Consider the following 19,033-nt stretch of genomic DNA (forward strand, 5'->3'; position numbering starts at 1 on the left):
CAATGAGAATAGAAGACGCCTTCATATTGAGGCGCCCTTGCAGGTAAATGGAAAAACATTTCTGTACTGGGGCCAGGTAGGTTCCTGTGTTTGGAGCTGTAACCCCCTCAAGCAGTAGCATCAGGGCTGTGGGAGTGGCCATTGCTACCAGTGACCCCTTCTTCAGGATATTGAGACTTAGAAAACCAAGGCCAAACCACCTCCCTCAACTCCCAACTTCCCCCATCTTTGGAAGCCACTTGGAGGGCACCTCGATGCAGCTGGCAGACACCCTACACAGAAGGTGGAAAAAATTACAGCATGGTAAAATGGTTTTCACTGCAGTCGGTGGATGGCAGAGTTGCTGGGAATATCCCCTTGCGACTTAAAAACACCTGGTTTCCTTCCCGACTTGTTTTGCCACAATTTTCCTGCCACTTCTTCCTCCCAACGAATTTCCAATGGGCTGATAAAATTCTAACCACTGGTACTGTTCAATATGGTGAATTAAATTAATAATTAAATTAATTATTAAATAATATTTATCATCATTTAAACTGTAGTGATATTGAACCATTGTATTCCATTGAAGTGTAAATTTATTTCACAGAACCTTGGCACTCAGAATTGCCATGGAATGCTCCTTTGACTTTATGATTGAAAATAAACTCACATTCCACAATAAAACACTGGTGGTGAAAAATGCAATAAAAAATTTGCTGATTTCAGCATACCATTCATGCATTATTGCTTGATTAAACAGGTATAATCGGTAGTGTCTGATTTGTTTTGTTTTATTCCACCAGTCATTGTGCTTGTTTACACCAATGGGATTTAAAGACCAACAACAGAGTCCTGTTCCTGCTGAACCATATGGCCTTACGATAGCATCATATGTAGCTAAGTTCAGGAAAACGCTGTTAGTACCAGACCTTTATGAGGTAAGAATGAAAATGACAAGATAGCTCTTGTATTTTCTATTTCACATTGATGTTAATTTGAGTTTTGCGCTATTAGAAATAATGTACTGTTAAAGGGAAAGGAATCTCTAGGACAACATTTTAATTTATTCCTCTATCCCATCTAATGGAGGAAAATATGTACTCATAAGTTTTATTACTGACATGAAGTTGGCCCCTCGCCCTGTTAAGTCATTCAAGAGCAGCACCATGGAAAAGAGTGGTGATTAGGTCTTCAGCTGGCCTGAAAGGTGTAAGCCCTGTGAACACCACATTACATTTGACTTTGCAACTGAAAGGCACCAACCCTACTTTAAATTACTTGGTTATCATTTGCATTATAAAAGGATTTTCATTAAAATCTTAGCTTTAATTACTTCAAACTTGGAAACAAATGAATGCAACATAACTTTTACCATTTGTTTCTTGTGTAAGACACAGGCGCATCCCATTTTCCTTTTTTTGAATTTCATCAAAATGTGTTCAATAATCTTCTTGTCTAGTCAAAGTTTGTTAAATTTACTGTTTCTTCCAGCTTCCAAATGCACACTGGGCAAATGTGCCGTGTCGTATGTAGAACTGAGCCATTCAGACCACACAAGTCCCAGGTTTGATCCCAAGTTTGCTGAATCAGTTCACCTCAGCAGAAGCAATGGTGATGGCATTACAGTTGCTAGTAATCAACCAAGAATCTATGAATAATCACTCATCAGTGACCCCTGCTGGCATATGCATGTCAATGGGACATAATTGGCCAGATTTTCGCTATCGAGCTGGGTAGTTTGAGTCAGGAAATTTCCTGACTCAGCACACTTGCTTCAGTTTAAAGGGTCCTGTTAGATCCAATTTTCACTCCATGGAGGCAGAGGAGGGAGGCGGTTTAGAGGTTGGTGGTGAACGAGTTGGGCCTGCCAACCCTGGATGCAGATCCTAGGTGCCCATGGGGGCAGGCGAGTGCAAAGATGGGCTGGTTAGAAGGCCCACCTCAGTTGTTTTAGAAGGTGTTAGGCCCTCCGGTCATCACCCCTCACAATGCCTCACCCCCCATACCATAATGTCTAATTGCTTATAAAAACAAACAAAATTCTATTCAGACCTCACATCAAAGACAGCTAATCCTTTAATACCCTATTTAAACCGTCAACCAACTTGTAAATTCAGAAACCCCTGCTGAGAGATTTGTAGTTTTTGAAAATCAGTCAAACATTCATAATAGCATAATAATAGCCCTTGGGAAAATATCAACAAATAACATTATTGAAACTGCACAACCAGATGGGTTTTTTAACATTCACCAGATGGCCTGTCAATCAAAGCAGTCCAGCAGAGGGCTTTTTTTAAACTTACTGGCCAGGATTTTCCATGCCCGTCGGCATCGGGCATGTTCGGTGGCATGAGCGGACAATATGGTGCGATCGGTTTTACAACGGCGTGAAACCAGTTTTTGATTGTCTGCTCAGCCTGCCAATGGTGGGCCGTGTTTCCCACTATCAGATGTCAGGAACCTCTTTGTAATACATCAACATACCATTATAAGGCCAGCCTGCCTGACTCATTCCACACCCATTAGATTGCCTGCCCACGTTGGTGGGAAAACACGCTGATGTGTTTCACAATAGCACATAAGGGGTAAGAAATGCTTAAGATTGTATAAGGGAGAAGAAGAATGGATGAATGTAAGTCTCGTGTTTTGTCCATGTGTCACATACCTTGTGATAAAACGCATTTTTGAAATGACATTTCATCCTTCCTAGGAGTGGAGGCATGTAAGAAACATATCTTATTTTTCTTTATTTCTCTGGGACTGTGGTTTTAAGAAATGGACTGTGGCTTTAAAAACTACCAGGGCTGCAGTTGAAAGACATGTTCACTGGAACAGGATGAGGAATATACAATGTTGCTATGTCCCAGAACAGAGTGTGCCAGGTTGGACAAAATGGTGCTGGAAAGGAGTCCTGGATCAAGGGAGTTGCCTGGCAACAGCATTTTGATTGGCTCCTGACCGGATGACAGGGTTTTATATGAGAGCAGTGCTGAATAGCTCCTAGCCTTAAAGGAAAAAGACCTAAAACCTTTCTCTCCTATGTGTGGAAGATTCCAGTAATTCTACAATAATAGCTAGCTGGCTTTCTCTCCTCATATCTCTATAACCTGCGCTCTCTGAAAACCCTTGTCAAGAGGCAAAGGGGAAAAATAACTGCTAGAGACATTGAAAGGCAAGTGCTCAACCAGTGAACTAAATACTGAAAGTGCTGGAAGACCACCTCGTGTCATCAACAAGAACTGAAAGGAATTTGGAAGACTTTGATCAAAATCGACCCATCGAATCCTGTAGTCTGGAATTGGTGCTTTTGAACTCTTTTACCTCACCCTTAAAATTCATGTTTTTGTGTGTCTTGTGAGTGTGTGTGTGTATTGGGATTTAAGAAGGGGGTAGAGTTTAAGTTATAGTGTTAGAAGTTAGCAGTTCATATTTCTCTCTTTTGCCGCTAGTTAAAGACAATTTGTTCAATAAACAATTATTTACTTATTAAGTTTTCAAATCTGGTGCTCATATTCTGTTAGCCCAAATTAAACAGTTAGGTAAAATTGCAGCAATCTGGTGATTTGGTCAAACTTATCACATTTGTCGCGGCCCAGGGAGCAGTGGGGCTTGATATTAAAGCGCAATACCCCCAGTGAGTTGTGTCACTACCTTGCTTCGATCAGCACTCGCAGTCATCAGCGCCAGGCTTCACAGACAGCACCACCATCACTTTTAGGAGGCTCATGGATAGTTCTCTATCTACCAGGTGAGCCATATGTGGGTGAATTTTCAATGGCTGCAGGGCAAGGTATTGCTTGGGGAACGGGGAGAAGTGGCCTCAGGCAAGGGAAGAGGCTGCAGGATGAGAGCTGTGCTGGGGAAGGAGGGTATCTCAGGGTATGTATGGGGGCACATGTTGATCTGTGCAAATGGCCACAAGATGGTGAGGGCTGAGGAGGCGGTCTCCGGAGGAGATGAGGCCAGATTAACATGTGAGGGTATGTGTGTGAGACTGGGTGGTGATGTCCCTTGAGCTGGCGGCGAGTGAGATGCCATTGAGTGTGTGAGTATAGGGTGATAAGATGGTTGCCATACCCTGGCTGCACGGATAAGATCATTCATCATCTATCTGTATTGGATGTCCAACCTCTTCTGTGCAGCATTGGCACCGCTGCCATCGCCTGTCAAACCGGAATGGTAATGTTGTTGCCCCTCCTGTGGCCAGAGCGGGGATAGGGAGCATCACAGGGGGCCTCTACGGCGGTGATGGCGTGGCAGGTGAATGAGAGCCCACCCACCATGGAAATGGCGTGTTTCCTGAGAATGCATATGTAATGAGGGGGGTTTGGGACGATACGGAGTGAAAGCAACATGTGAGGTGGGGTGGGAGGGGTGGGGGCGAGCAAAGCCCTGCCATGGGGGTGACTTGTGACGGGTGGGAGGAGGCAAGAGCAGCTCTGCTGTTGAGGCAACTTGTGAGGGGGGGATGCGGTGGCAGGGGGGGCAGGGGCAGCCCTGCCATTGAGACAACTTGTTGGGGGGCGGGGGAACAGTAGCCAGGGCAGCCCTGCCGTTGAGGCGACTTGGGGGGAAAGGGCCTGCTGTTGAATATAACGCACAAGCATTCGGGGCGGGGGATAGGACGGGCGAGTATAAAGTGACTATTCCTCTGCAACTCAGACAGTTCAGGCGCAGAGTCAGGCTTCGAGCTTATCTGCCCACTCAAGCAATGCAGAGGCATCAAAGTGCCACCAAGTGCTCCAAAGCTTTTCACCTGCCCTAACTGGCTCATACTGCAAATTCATGAGCGTTTTAGTGGACTGCAGAACAATTGGAATGACTGCACACGTTGTACAATCTCCTTGCTAAAGCTGGCCATGGAGCAGTCACTGCTGGAGGTGCTCACAGCCCCTTGCGATGTCAGCATCCTGGTTTGGACCAGTACCCCCCATGGTTCAAGCTAACAGTGCAGCCTTGCAGTGCAGGTTAGGAGAATGCCTGCGCCTGAGCTGAGAGCCCAGCATGCAGTCCAATGAGCAAATCTGCCGCCAATCAGTCAGGTGGGCTGGGGTGGAGGTGGTGAGGTTTCGGGCGCCCATGCAGCACACTAATCTCTGGCCACCCAAGTGGTGGCCAGCACTCTCCAGGAATCATTAAGGGGCCTTCACACTCAACTAGGACAGCTTCTTAGTACACCCATGCTAAACATGTGTCTCTCTCTTCCATCCAGCAGGAGGACTACATCAGGATCATGGAGCCTAATGAACTAGCTGTATGCCTGATGGCCTACAGAGAGCAAAGACGACGGAGGAGAGAGTGACTGAGGCTCTTGGCCGCGCAGAAGCAGGAGCAGCAACCTCAGGAAGAAATGGCGGCTGGGGCTCCCGCACACGACACCCAAGAGCCACAGCGAGCCATCGCTGGTCGGTGTCTAGCGACACCCAGCATCTATAGATGCCGCCTATCATTCCTGCAGATGACCAGGAACCAGTGTCGCCGAAGACCGTACATGTCTGGGGAACTGGTCGCTCAAATCTGCCATTTACTGCAGGATTTGGTGCTCAGGACATGGAGGGCACCCACTGCCAGCGGATGTGAAAGTGACCATGGCGCTCAATTTCTATGCCGGTGGCTCCTTTCAGGGCTCCACAGGTGACCTCTGTGGGATCTCTCAAGCCTCCACCCACAAATGCATCCATGAGATCATGGATGCCATCTTTGTGAGGGCACACAACTTTGTGCATTTAGCCCGGGATGAGGACAGCAAGAATGATTAGATTCGGTCAGATCTCGAATTTCCCACAGGTTCAGGGTGCAATCGACTACACTCATGTGGTGCTCAGATCTCCATCACAATACACGGTGAACTACATCAACCACAAGGGATTCCATTTGCTGAATGTGCAGCTGGTGTGTGACCACCAGAAACGCATCCTGCAGGTATGTGCACGGTTTCCAGGGAGTGTGCATGACTCCTATATCCTCAGTCGGTCACAGATATCTGAAGTCTTCCAGGATCCACAGAAGCTGCAGGGGTGGCTTCTCGGGGACAAGGGCTACCCACAGAGGCCGTGGCTGATGACACCCGTGCGGCGGCCTCAGACTTCAGCAGAGCGATGGTATCATGCTGCAGCTCACAACGTGGTGGAGCAGACCATCGGGATGCTGAAAATGAGGTTCCAGTGCCTGGACAAGTCTGGTGGAGCCCTGCAGTACAGTCCGCAGAGGGTGTCATGGAAAATCATTGTCTGCTGCACCCTTTATAACCTGGTGCTGCAACAGGGAGATGAGCTGGCTGAGGAGGAGATGGAACAGCTGGAGGTCTCCTCCAATGAGGAGACTGATGGGGATGGGGGTAGAGAGATCCTCGGAGGCAATGGTGATGGGGTGAGGCCCTCACACTGGCTAAGCGAGGCGGGCGTGCTCAAGAGGCCTTCATAGCTGCTAGATTTGTGGAGGATGATGCCGACATGCAGTGAGGTGACCCCATAGATCCTCGCGTTGCATTTGTGAATGTTTGACTCCAGTATGGATTATGGCAGCACGAATACCCTGTGAGAATGCTCCTGTCATGGAGACACAGTGTAGGCCCTAATAGCCACCCGATTCATAGAAACATAGAAAATAGGAGCAAGACTAGGCCATTCGGCCCTTCGAGCCTGCTCCGCAATTCATCATGATCATGGCTGATCATCCAACTCAATAGCCTGCTCCCACTTTCTCCCCATATCTTTTGATCCCTTTCGCCCCAAGAGCTACATCTAACTCCTCCTTGAAAACATACAATGTTTTGGGCTCAAGTACTTTCTGTGGTAGCGAATTCCACAGGCTCACCACTCTCTGAGTGAAGAAATTTCTCCTCATCTCAGTTCTAAATGGTCTACCCGTATCCTCAGACTGTGACCCCTGGTTCTAGACTCCCCCATCATCGGGAACATCCTTCCTGCATCTACCATGTCTAGTCCTGTTAGAATTTTATAGGTTTCTATGAGATCCCCCCTCATTCTTCTGAACTCCAGCGAATATAATCCTAACTGACTCAATCTCTCTTCATATGTCAGTCCTGCCATCCCATGAATCAGTCTGGTAAACCTTCGCTGCACTCCCTATCTAGCAAGAACATCCTTCCTCAGATTAGGAGACCAAAACTGCAAACAATATTCCAGGTGTGATCTCACCAAGGCCCTGTATAATTGCAGCAAGACATCCCTGCTCCTGTACCCGAATTCTCTCGCTATGAAGGCCAACACACCATTTGCCTTCTTTACCACCTGCTGCATCTGCATGCTTACCTTCAGCGACTGGTGTACGAGGGCTCCCAGGTCTCGTTGTACATTCCCCTCTCTCAATTTATAGCCATTCAGATAATAACCTGCCTTCCTGTTTTTGCTACCAAAGTGGATAACCTCACATTTATCCACATTATACTGCATCTGCCGTGCATTTCCCCACTCACTCAGCTTTTCCAAATCACACTGAAGCATCTCTGCATCCTCCTCACAGCTCGTCCTCCCACCCAGCTTTGTGTCATCTGCAAATTTGGAGATATTACATTTAGTTCCCCCATCTAAATCATTAATATATATTGTGAATAGCTGGGGTCCCAGCACCGATCTCTGTGGTACCCCACTAGTCACTGCCTGCCATTCGGAAAAAGTCCCGTTTATTTCTACTCTTTGTTCCCTGTCTGCCAACCAGTTTTCTATCCATCTCAGTATACTACCCCCAATCCCATGCGCTTTAATTTTACATGCTAATCTCTTAAGTGGGACTTTGTCAAACGCCTTCTGAAAGTCCAAATAAGCCACATCCACTGGCTCCCCCTCATCAACTCTACTAGGTACATTCTCAAAAAATTCCAGTAGATTTGTCAAGCATGATTTCCCTTTCGTAAATCCATGCTGACTTTGTCCGATTCTGCCACTGTTTTCCAAGTGCTCAACTATTAAATCTTTTATAATGGACTCTAGAATTTTCCCCACCACCGACATCAGGCTGACTGGTCTATAATTCCGTTTTCTCCCTACCTCCCTTTTTAAATAGTGGGGTTACATTAGCTACCCTCCAATCTGTAGGAACTGTTCCAGAGTCTATAGAATCTCCGAAGATGACCACCAATGCATCCACTAATTCTAGGGCCACTTCCTTAAGTACTCTGGAATGTAGATTATCAGGCTCTGAGGATTTATCGGTCTTCAATCCCATCAATTTTCCTAACACCATTACCCTACTAATACTGATTTCTTTCAGTTCCTCCCTCTCACTAAACCCTGTGTTCCCCAACATTTCTGGTATGTTATTTATGTCCTCCTTTGTGAAGACAGAACCAAAGTATGTATTTAGTTGGTCAGCCATTTCTTTGTTCCCCATTATAAATTCCCCTGTTTCTGACCGTAAGGGACCTACATTTGTCTTCACCTATCTTTTTCTCTTCACATATCTATAGAAACTTTTACAGTTAATTTTTAAGTTCCCCGCAAGCTTACTCTCGTACTCTATTTTCCCCTTCTTAATCAATCCCTTGGTCCTCCTTTGCTGAATTCTAAACTGCTCCCAATCCTCAAGTCTATTGTTTTTTTTAGCCAATTTGTATGCCTCTTCCTTGGATCTAATACTATCTCTAATTTCCCTTGTAAGCCATGGTTTGGCCACCTTTCCTGTTTCACTTTTGCGCCAGACAGGAATAAACAATTGTTGCAGTTCACCCATGCGCTCTTTGAATGTTTGCCATTGCCTATCCACCATCATCCCTTTAAGTAATGTTTCCCAATCCATCATAGCCAACTCGCACCTCATACCATCGTAGTTTCCTTTATTAAGATCCAGGACCCTAGTCTCAGAATCAACTACATCACTCTCCATCTTGATGAAGAATTCTATCATATTATGGTCGCTCATCCCCAAGGGGCCTCACACAACTAGATTGCCAAATTATTCCTTTCTCATTACACAATACCCAGTCTAGGATGGCCTGTTCTTTAGTTGGTTCCTCAAAGTATTGGTCCCGAAAACCATCCTGTATATACTCCAGGAATTCCTCCTATATGGTATTGTTACTAATTTGATTTGCCCAATCTATATGCAGATTAAAGTCACCCATAATTACACATGTTCCTTTATTGCATGTGTCAATAATTTCCTGTTTAATGCCATTCCCAACATCACCACTACAGTTTGGGGGTCTATGTACAACCCCCACTAACGTTTTTTGCCCCTTAGTGTTTCTCAGCTCTACCCATACAGACTCCACATTATTGGAGCTAATATCTTTCCTCACGATTGCGTTAATTTCCTCTTTAAACAGCAATGCAACTCCACCACCTTTTCCTTTTTGTCTGTCCTTCCTAAATACTGAATACCCCTGGATGTTCAGTTCCCATCCCTGATCACCCTGCAGCCATGTCTCCGTAATCCCGACTATATCATACCTGTTTACATCTATTTGTGCGGTTAATTCATGCACTTTATTGCGAATGCTCCTTGCATTAAGGCACAAAGCCTTAAGGCTTGTCTTTTTAACATTACTTGTCCTGTTCCCACTATTTTTCACTGAGGCCCTGTTTGATTTTTGCCCTTGATTTCTCTGCCTATCACTTTTCTTATTCTCCTTTCTGTCTTTTGTCCTTGTCCTTGATTCCCCCTCCTCCGATTTTGCATAGGTTCCTATCCCCCTGCCATTTTAGTTTAAACCCTTCCCAATCATTCTAGTAAATATTCCCCCTGGGACATCAGTCCCGGTCCTGCCCAGGTGTAACCCGTCCAGTTTGTATTGGTCCCACCTCCGCCAGAACCGGTCCCAAAGTCCCAGCAATCTGAAACCCTTCCCCTCACACCATCTCTTCAGCCACGTATTCATCCGATATATCCTGCTATTTCTACTCTGACTAGCACATGGCACTGGTAATAATCCTGAGATCACTACCTTTAAGGTTCTACTTTTCAACTTATTTCCTAACTCCCTATATTCTGCTTTTAGGACCCCATTCCTTTTTTTACCTATGTCGTTTGTACCAATGTGTACCACAACCACTGGCTGTTCACCCTCCCCCTTCAGAATGTCCTGTAGCCACTCTAAGGCAACCTTGACCGTAGCACCATGGAGGCAACGTACCACCCTGGAGCCTCGTTTGCAGCCACAGAAATGCCTATCTATTCCCCTTATAATTGAATCTCTTATGACTATTGCATTCCCATACTTTTTACTCCTCCCCCGTGCAGCAGAGCCGACCATGGTGCAACGAATTTGGCTTTTGCTGCTTTCCCCTGAGAGGCCATTCTCCTCAACAGTATCCAAAGCAGTATATCTGTTTTGCAGAGGAATAGCCACAGGAGATTCCTGCACTGCCTGCCTAGTCCTCTTGCTCTGCCTGATGGTCACCCACTCCCTTCCTGCCTGTGGACTCTTAGCCTGCTGTGTGAGCACCTCTCTATACATGCTATCCACGATACTCTCTGCCTAGCGGATGCTCCACAGTGTCCCCAGTCGCTGCTCCAGATCCAAAACCCGGGTTTCCAGGAGCTGCAGCTGGAGACACTTCCCGCACACATGCTGGCCCCGGGCACTGGAAATGTGCCTGGCTTCCCACATAGGGCAGGATGAGCACACCACGGCTTTGTGCTCTCCTGCCATGACTTACCTCTTTAAATTAAATTAAACCTTTTGGAAGATACTTAGTATCAAATAATATCAATTATTCTAGGGCCCTTCTTCCCTGCTCCTCATTGTTACAGAATATAACCGTTACAAACAATGAACCACAAAATAAGACCTTAAAAAGTATAAGCGATAAAAGTAGTAAATACTTACCCCGACCATACTCACGGTACTCAAAGGATCACCTCGTTCCTTCCTCACCGAGCTCCCAAAGCTGTGCTCCAGGAGAATGATGGCGACATGCAGTGAGGAAACTCCATAGAACCTCACATTGCCTCTGAGAATGTCTGACTCCTGTCTGGCCGAGGGCAGCTTGCTTGTGCTCCGTGATCAGGAACATATCATAGAGATACAGCCATGAAACTTTAGAAGCATCTGATCCTTTGTGTGTTTCAGCACCTGAGCCCTTCAGGAACACAGCATCAGTGGTCACAGATGCTGAAGAGATGGGGGCTGAGAGCACACCGAGAGAATGAGGGAACTCTGTGGCGCTTGCCCACTACATTCTGGCTGCAATGACAAGCACTACCGAGGTGCAGAAATAGTAATGTTTCCAGTGAGCATGAGGCCAGACCATCACTTTGGTCCAGAAGCTGCACAGAGCACAGGGAAGAGGCCCTGGACTGAGACACCTGCCTTTACCTTGTGCAGAAAGGTTTCAGATCTGAGTGACAAGAACACTGCTCATCAGAACAAGGAGCAAAAAGCAGGGAGACATTCTTGGGAGTTTATTGATAATGGTGAACAGTATGTACATATGATTAGCACCCGTGCCCAGGCTGTGCAACTAATTCTTCTTAGCTTTCCTAACCCTGCTGCAGCACCTTGGTGCACCCAGGACATCCACAGCAGAGCTGGAGGCAGCCTGCTGACTGCAACGCCCTGTTTGTGATGACCTTGGCGGCATCCTCTGGAGGGCCGAGACTTGGAAGCCAGCGGCCTGCTTTTGGGGTCCTGCTACGTGGCAGTGGCACCCTCCTCGACCTGCGGAGTTGGAGCTGCTGAGGTCACAGGAAGAGGGGATTCAGATGGACCGGACACTCTTGGAGTCATCTGGGTGCTTGGCCATGGAGTGTACACCTGCTTATCCGCCTCACTATGGGTGTTTAAGGGCCCCAGGTTGACCCCTTGAGGAGAAGGTGTAGCTGGAGTGAGATCGGGCTACCCTGGACCCCTCTCGTGTACACACTGTTGGAGGCCAACTATGGCGTTCAGCCCGTGCAGCAGTGCAGGAGCTACATCCTGGACCTAGATCTCCATAGACCTACCAGTGTTGACCTCAGTGCATTGGCATACTGGTGCTGTCACCTCAGTCTGAAGGCGGACAGACTCCTCCATCGTGCCTTGCAATCTGAGGAGGCAGTGGACAGTCCTTCCTGATGTTCCCGAGCTTGCCTTTGCAGCTCCAGCAACTGTGACATGACCGAGCCCAGAGGCTCATCATCTGACTCAGACTCAGCAAATGTCTGGCCTTCAGCAGTCCTCTGACTGCCGGACACCTGGGAGGTTCCTGCTGCTGCCTGCAGTGGATCAGACAGTGCGATGTACTCACCTGATTGTGATGCCGAGGGTATTCTAAAGCTAGGTCCCCACCTAGCTGTCTCTGCACAGGTGGAGGGTGTGGGTGAGCGCTGTGACAGTACTTCAAGGAGGGTGCCTTCCGATTACTCTTCCAAGGTGTCTTCGGGCTTGAATGGAGGCCCTGGGCCACGGACTCTCTTGGCTGTTTCCCAGATGTGCCTGCAGAAGCAAGGGAAGATAATTAGTGCATGTCAGTGGCCTTTGAAACAGGACACATTACTCACAGCACGGTTGTCTGATGTATGTTGCACTGCTGGACCCTCACTTGGTAGAGCACTGCCAACCTCACTGTCAGCACAGGCCCAGTCCAGATCGTCGGATGGGTCTCTTTTCAGTCAGTGAAGACCTTGATCTCAGGCATTCCTCCACCGGTCTGCGATCTCTCCCCCTTGGGTGCCAGCTTGTCCTGCATGAATAGAGATAGCGAGAGTGTGCGCAGGATACCTACCAGTCCAGATAATAAGTATGCCTAGCGTGTGTGGGTGGTGAGTGGCCCCATGGATTGGATGAGGACAAAGAAGGTGAATGTGAGAGAGTGAATGGCGATGTCCCTTGAACTGGCAATGAGCGAGGGCCCTGTGGATGTGTGATGGGTTTGTGAGTTGAGAGTGATGAGAAGAGTGACTTACCCTGGCGGAATGAAGGAGACCATTCATCCTCTTGCGGCACTGGGTGGCTGTCCTCTTTTGAAGGGCGTTGGCACTGATCACTGCTGCCACTGCCTCCCAAGCCTGGTTGGTGATGCCGCTGTTCATCCTGTGGCCAGAGCGGGAGTATAGGACATTCTGGCCGAACTCCACTGCACCCAAAAGAATTCCAGAGATGCGTCACTGAAGCAGGGAGCTGAAATCTTTTTGCCTTTCGGGGCCACCCTATCTTCCATGCAGCAGTCGTGGTCTGGAAGCACTGAGATGTGTGCTCGCAGCTAGACTTTAAATATAGCACTTGGCGTGATGAAGCAGCGAGATGATGGCAGGCAGGTGAATGAGAGCCTGCCCGCCATCGAAACGGCATGTTTCCCAGGTGCATAAATAATGTGGCAGGTTTGGGACAATACAGCATAAAAACCCGCTATCGCGGCTGGCAGGAAAAACTTCATTTTACCCAAAACAAAAACAGAATTACCTGGAAAAACTCAGCAGGTCTGGCAGCATCGGTGGAGAAGAAAACAGTTGATGTTTCGAGTCCTCATGACCCTTCGGCAGAACAGGAGAGAAATGGAAAGCAATGAAGGTGAACAGGGTAGAAGAGACAGGCGGAAATCCTGTCGGAGAACAGAGCAGTACTTCTTCAGGGAGGGCATTTCTTGAAGAGAGGTGGCAGTCAATTAAACACAGAGATAAAAACAAAAAGCTAAAAGCTACTGCGGATGCTGGAAATCCAAAACAAAAACAGAATTACCTGGAAAAACTCAGCAGGTCTGGCAGCATCGGTGGAGAAGAAAACAGTTGACGTTTCGAGTCCTCATGACCCGCCCACTTCCACACTTAGTGCAAATCTGTGACGATTCCGCCCTATGTGCTAAGGCCCTTGGAAGTGGGGTTTGTTTGAACTTATAAGTTCAAATGACCCTGCTGTCTGAGTTTCCCTTCTGTGTGATTCACGCCCTGTCCCCTTCCCCAAGCTGGCAAAAATTGGATGTGTTGGAAATGGGGCCCAACTTCCGCATCAGGGTCATGCCCGCTATTTTTGAAGCTACTTCGCAAAAATCCGACTCAATGTCCAGCAAGGCTTTTAATTAAACAGTCATCCAGCACTCTCACATTTGCAAATTGATGATTATTAATTGGATGAGTTACCGCAGGGATCCTGCCACCCAAGAAACTGTTGACTAGATGATGCCTTAAGGATAGAAGGGAACGCAGTTTGTAAGATTGGGAATGGGAGAAGCTGAAGCATAAGGATAAATTGTTTTTTTCTTCTCATTCTTCATTTTCTCACATGAAATTCAACAAAAAAAATTACTCCCAGCCACCGTCAGTGCGACATTATACCAGACATTTGGAGGTGCAAAAAACGTAGCTTATAATGATATACCTCTGCTCATTTCATTTCCCTTTTGTAGGATAAGCCTGATATTGTCCATCAGTGATGTGCCTGAGATTGGGGTCTCAATGGTATGGATGAACGGAATGCACTATAGAAGTTTTATTTTGAAATGATGTATATTTTACAATGAAATGTAATGGACTTGCAGCGTAGAAACCTCTTGCTACGGTTGATATCGCAAGATAGTGAAGAACCACAAAACGACTAACTAATATAATCGCAATTAAATTTCAACCATTCTTCAGAACAGTGCAGACTTTGGGTAGAATTTATCAGTCCCCAGCCGGCGAATTAACTGTCCCACCACCCTGCTGCCTTTCCCCAACCAGTCTTCCATTTTATGTGGGGCGAGTGAGGCTGAGAGTGGCCCACTCAGCCTCACCTCAATTGAGGCCCTTAAGTGGGCATGGGTTCCTTCCCACCCTAGCCTCACTTTTGAGGCTGGTGGGAGGTGTTCAGTGGTATGAGGAAACCCAGGAGGTCACCCTGCTTGGGCCTTGGACATGAAGGAAGAGCACCTCCCTCAAAGGCCACCTTTCCACATCAACCACACCCCTTCAAGGCCTGTCGCTGTGGGTACACTTTCCCCCTGAACGACCTCTCTTTCAAGACCGCACCCACCCTTGGACCTCACAGCATGAGACCCCTGCACCTACCTGGTCCTGGACTCCAGAACTTGGAATCTGGTGACTGCGTGTAGTCCCAGCCTTGACAACTGCTGCCACTGCCGCTGCTGGGACTGCAGAGTTTCCAACCAATCGGATTGGAAAGCAGCTCTATGAGGCGGGACTTCTGACCGAGTGAGGGGTAGAAGTTGCATCTTCACCCAATTAACGCTCCCAAATGGCTGTGGGGGTGCTGTGATCAGCAGGAATGTGTTCTCCATTGACTTGTTGGATGGCGGGGTGGAAAACACTGCCATCCGAAAAATCCTGCCCTTGGTTCTTTTTTGCATGTACATACATTTCCACCTCATTAAACCCCAATAAGTCAGTCTGCGTTTATGCTCAGATCAGGATTGTGCCAATTTCACCAAATCTGTAGCATCAGACATAATGAGAAGCAATAAAAACATTGAACCATGTGTGTCAATGCTTAGAATTTTACGACACAGAAGGCAGCCTCTCTGAAAAGATTGTCTCGTGTCATTTCTCCGCCCTTAACACATTTTAAAAAAATCTTTTTCATGTCTGTATTTAGTCATAAGTTAAAAATTATGAACTGTGTTGTACCCAATAGGGAATTTAACTCCGTTCCAAGCTGTTATGAAGAATATATTCCCCTAACCTCTCTTATTCTTTTGGTGATGCTCATAAATTTATACCTTTACAATTTTGAACACTTCTATCAGATCTCTTTATATTCTCTGTTCTTATGAAAATTGTATCACTTCCTCTAGTCTCTTCCTACAACCAAAATTTCTCAACCCTGTTATCATTTCAGTCAATTGCTTCTGCACCACTCTATTGCCTTTGCTATCTTTCTATAGTAGAGTGCCCAACCCTTTGATACAAAAGTCTAACTGTGATCTAACCAAAGATATATATTGGGTTGGATTTTATGCTGACCTGCCAGCGCGTATGAAGACTGGGCTGCCTCATAAAACATAGCACGTGGCCTCTGCAGCCTACCTGCTTGCCACTGACCTGAATGTAATTTTACAGGGGATAGTGGGGGCATGGATGGCCACTTGAGGACCTCATATTCTTGCTCGAATACAGGGAAAGGAGCTAGCTATTTGGTGAGTATCTGTTAAGTGGGTAAGTTCTATTCTATCCCTAAGGTTTAAAATAGTACATAATTTGGTGGTAAAGTTAATAAAATATATAAGAAAGCAACATAAATAAGTGATTAATATAATTAAGTAATTATTTAAAACACATTAAGGATGGCAGGACAAATTATATGTCAAGGCTGCAGCATGTGGGAGCTCCTGGATACAATGTGATCCAGGGCAAACACGTCTGCAGTAAGTGTTTGTGGCTTGAGGAACTTCAGCTCAGAGTCATTGAGCTGGAGGCTGACCTGCAGATTCTGTGACACATCAGGGACGGGGAAAGTTACAACTATGCTTTATAACAGGAGACAGCCACGCCACTTAGGATAATGTCTTCTGATTTGGTCAACCTCTAGAGACAGGAGGGTGTGACTGCGAGTGAGGCAGAAGTGCAGGAGTGTGTGCCTCTGCAATTGTCCAACAGGTTTGAGCTTGTTTGGATGAGAGTGGGGGCTGCAGGGTGGATGAGAAAACTGACCATGGTGCCATGGTGCAGGAAGCCATCCAATTTGGGGGGAGCAAAAAGGAATGTAGTGTTAGCAGGGGACATATAGTAAGGGGGAATGACACTGTTCTCTGTAGCAAGGAGCGAGAATCCAGGCAGCTTTGTTGTCTGCCTGGTGCCAGAGTTCAGGACATCTGCTCAGGGCTGCAGAAGAACTTGCGGTGGGAGGGGAAGGATCCAGTGGTTGTGGTCCATGTATGTACCAATGACATAGGCAGGATGAGGAGAAAGGCTCTGCATAGTCAGTATGACGAGCTAGGCACCAAATTAAGAAGTAGAACCTCAAAGGTAATAATTTCTTGATTATTACCTGAGCCATGTACAAATTGGCATAGGACAAATAAGATTAGAGAGATGAATGCGTGGCTCAAAGACGGGTGCGGGAGAAGCGGGTCCCGGTTTGTGGGGCACCGGCTCTGGTATTGGGGAAAGTGGGATCTGTACCGTTGGGACAATCTATATCTAAACTGTGCTGGGGCTGGTGCCCTGGCAAGCTGCCTGACGAGGGAAGTAGAGAAGGTTTTGAACTGAATAGTGGGCGCAAGGTGTCAAATTTGGGAAGATGTGGTAAACCCAAGAGTGGAGACAAGGCAAGAGAGACTGGTATTAATATGAGAAATGATAAACTGACTGTGACAGGAAGGCACAGAGAGTGCAAATATAAGAGTAAATCAGCAGATAAGGCTAGATGCTACAAAAATAATAGAAGGACAAAACTAAGGGCTCTGTATCTAAACGCACGTAGTATTCAAAACAAAACAGATGAACTGATAGCGCAAATAGAAATAAATACGTACAATTTGATAGCCATTACAGAGCCATGGCTACAGGATGACATAGATTGCGACCTGAATATTGATGGTTATGTGACATTTAGGAAGGACAAGAAGTTAGGAAAAGGTGGAGGGGTGGTTCTGTTAATTAATGATGGCATTAGCACATTAAGTTCCGGAAACCAGGGGCAGAATCTTCTGCCTGTCGGGTGGGCCGGTCAGGAGCGGGTATGGGTGGGCGCGGAGCCGATCACCGCCTGCAATCAGCTGCGTGCTACCAGTTTACATGGGCAGGCCAATTAAGGTCCGCCCAGCATGACGTGCGCCCGGTAGCGCTTAGTGCTACCTGTGTGGGAGGGGGGAGGAAGGAGAGTTGGGGCGTATGCACGTGAAAGAGTGCAGAAACCTCCCTAAGGCACAGAACTGCCTCAGGGAGATTAAGTTCAAATTGTAAGTTTAAAATAAAGACAGATTAAAATTATTTAGACATGTCCCCTTATGTGACAGTGTCACATGAGCTGGGATATGTTTATGAAATGTGTGAAAAATATTTATTAATTTAATAAAACCTTCATGAAATCTCATCCCGCCCGTGGATGAGGTTTCACGAGAAATACAAAGGCCGCACGGGCTCTTCGCTAGCCCGCCAATCTTAAAATTGGACGGGCAGCCCTGTCAATTATTTCAATTACTCTCCTAATGGCCTTAACAGGCCTTCGACAGCCGCCTCTGGCGCACGCCCACTGTACGGAAGATCAGAATGATGTGCGCCCGACATAACCACACATCATTTTACGTGTTGGCGTGCATGGCCCCCCGCCCAGCACGCCAAAGAGAAAATTTTGCCCCAGGATGTAGAAGTGGTTTGGGTTGAGATGAGGAATGATAAAGGCAAGAAGTCACTTGTGGGAGTGATATACAGGCCCCCTAATTGTAACTACACAGTAGGACAAAGTATAAAAGAAGAGATAATGGGAGCTTTCCAGAAAGGTATAGCAATAATCATGGGGGATTTTAATCTACATATAGACTAGAAAAATCAGTTGGTAAAGGTAACATAGATGAGGAGTTCATAGAATGTTTTCGGGATAGTTTCTTAGAACAGCACGTTCTGGAGCCAACCAGAGAGCGGGCTATACTAGACCTGTTTTTGAGCAATGAGATAGGATTAATTGATAATCTCATAGCAAAGGCACCCCGAGGTGTCAGTGATCATAATATGATTGAATTTTACGTTCATTATGAGGTAGAAACGAGTGCATCCAAGACTAGTATTTTAAACTGAAATAAGAGCAATTATGAGGGCATGAAAACAGAGCTAGCTAAAGTGAACTGGCAAATGAGGTTAAGGGATATGCCAATAGAAGTTCAGTGGTAGACATTTAAAGGGACATTTCCGAATACACAGAATATTTACATTCCTATGAGAAAGAAAAATTCCAAGATGTGGGCCCACCATCAGTGGTTAACTAAAAAAGTTAAAGACAGTATCAAACTTAAAGAAAAAGCATACAATTACACAAAGACGGGCAGGTCAGAAGATTGGAAAGAGTATAAAGAGCAACAAAGAATGAATAAAAGAAAATAAGAAGGAAAAATTAGAATATGAGAGAAAGCGAGCTAGTAATAAAAAGATGGATAATGAGAGTTTCTATAAATATTTAAATAAGAAAAGAGTTAACAAAGTGAGTGTTGGTCCTGCAGAGAGTGCACCTGGGGAATTGATAATG

The 19,033-nt window shown here is 46.4% G+C and overlaps 1 protein-coding gene across 1 annotated transcript in view; it reads left to right on the forward strand.

The window, feature by feature from the left end:
* Positions 1-19,033, forward strand: part of pde10a (phosphodiesterase 10A) — a 484,537-nt gene that overhangs the window by 217,943 nt on the left and 247,561 nt on the right. Inside the window, exon 6 of the mRNA XM_078557603.1 lies at positions 786-920. Coding sequence (XP_078413729.1) covers positions 786-920 — 135 coding nt within the window. The remainder of the gene's footprint in view (positions 1-785; positions 921-19,033) is intronic.

The sequence above is a fragment of the Cetorhinus maximus genome, chromosome 14 (assembly GCF_964194155.1).
Source record: "Cetorhinus maximus chromosome 14, sCetMax3.hap1.1, whole genome shotgun sequence".
NCBI classification, from domain to species: domain Eukaryota; kingdom Metazoa; phylum Chordata; class Chondrichthyes; order Lamniformes; family Cetorhinidae; genus Cetorhinus; species Cetorhinus maximus.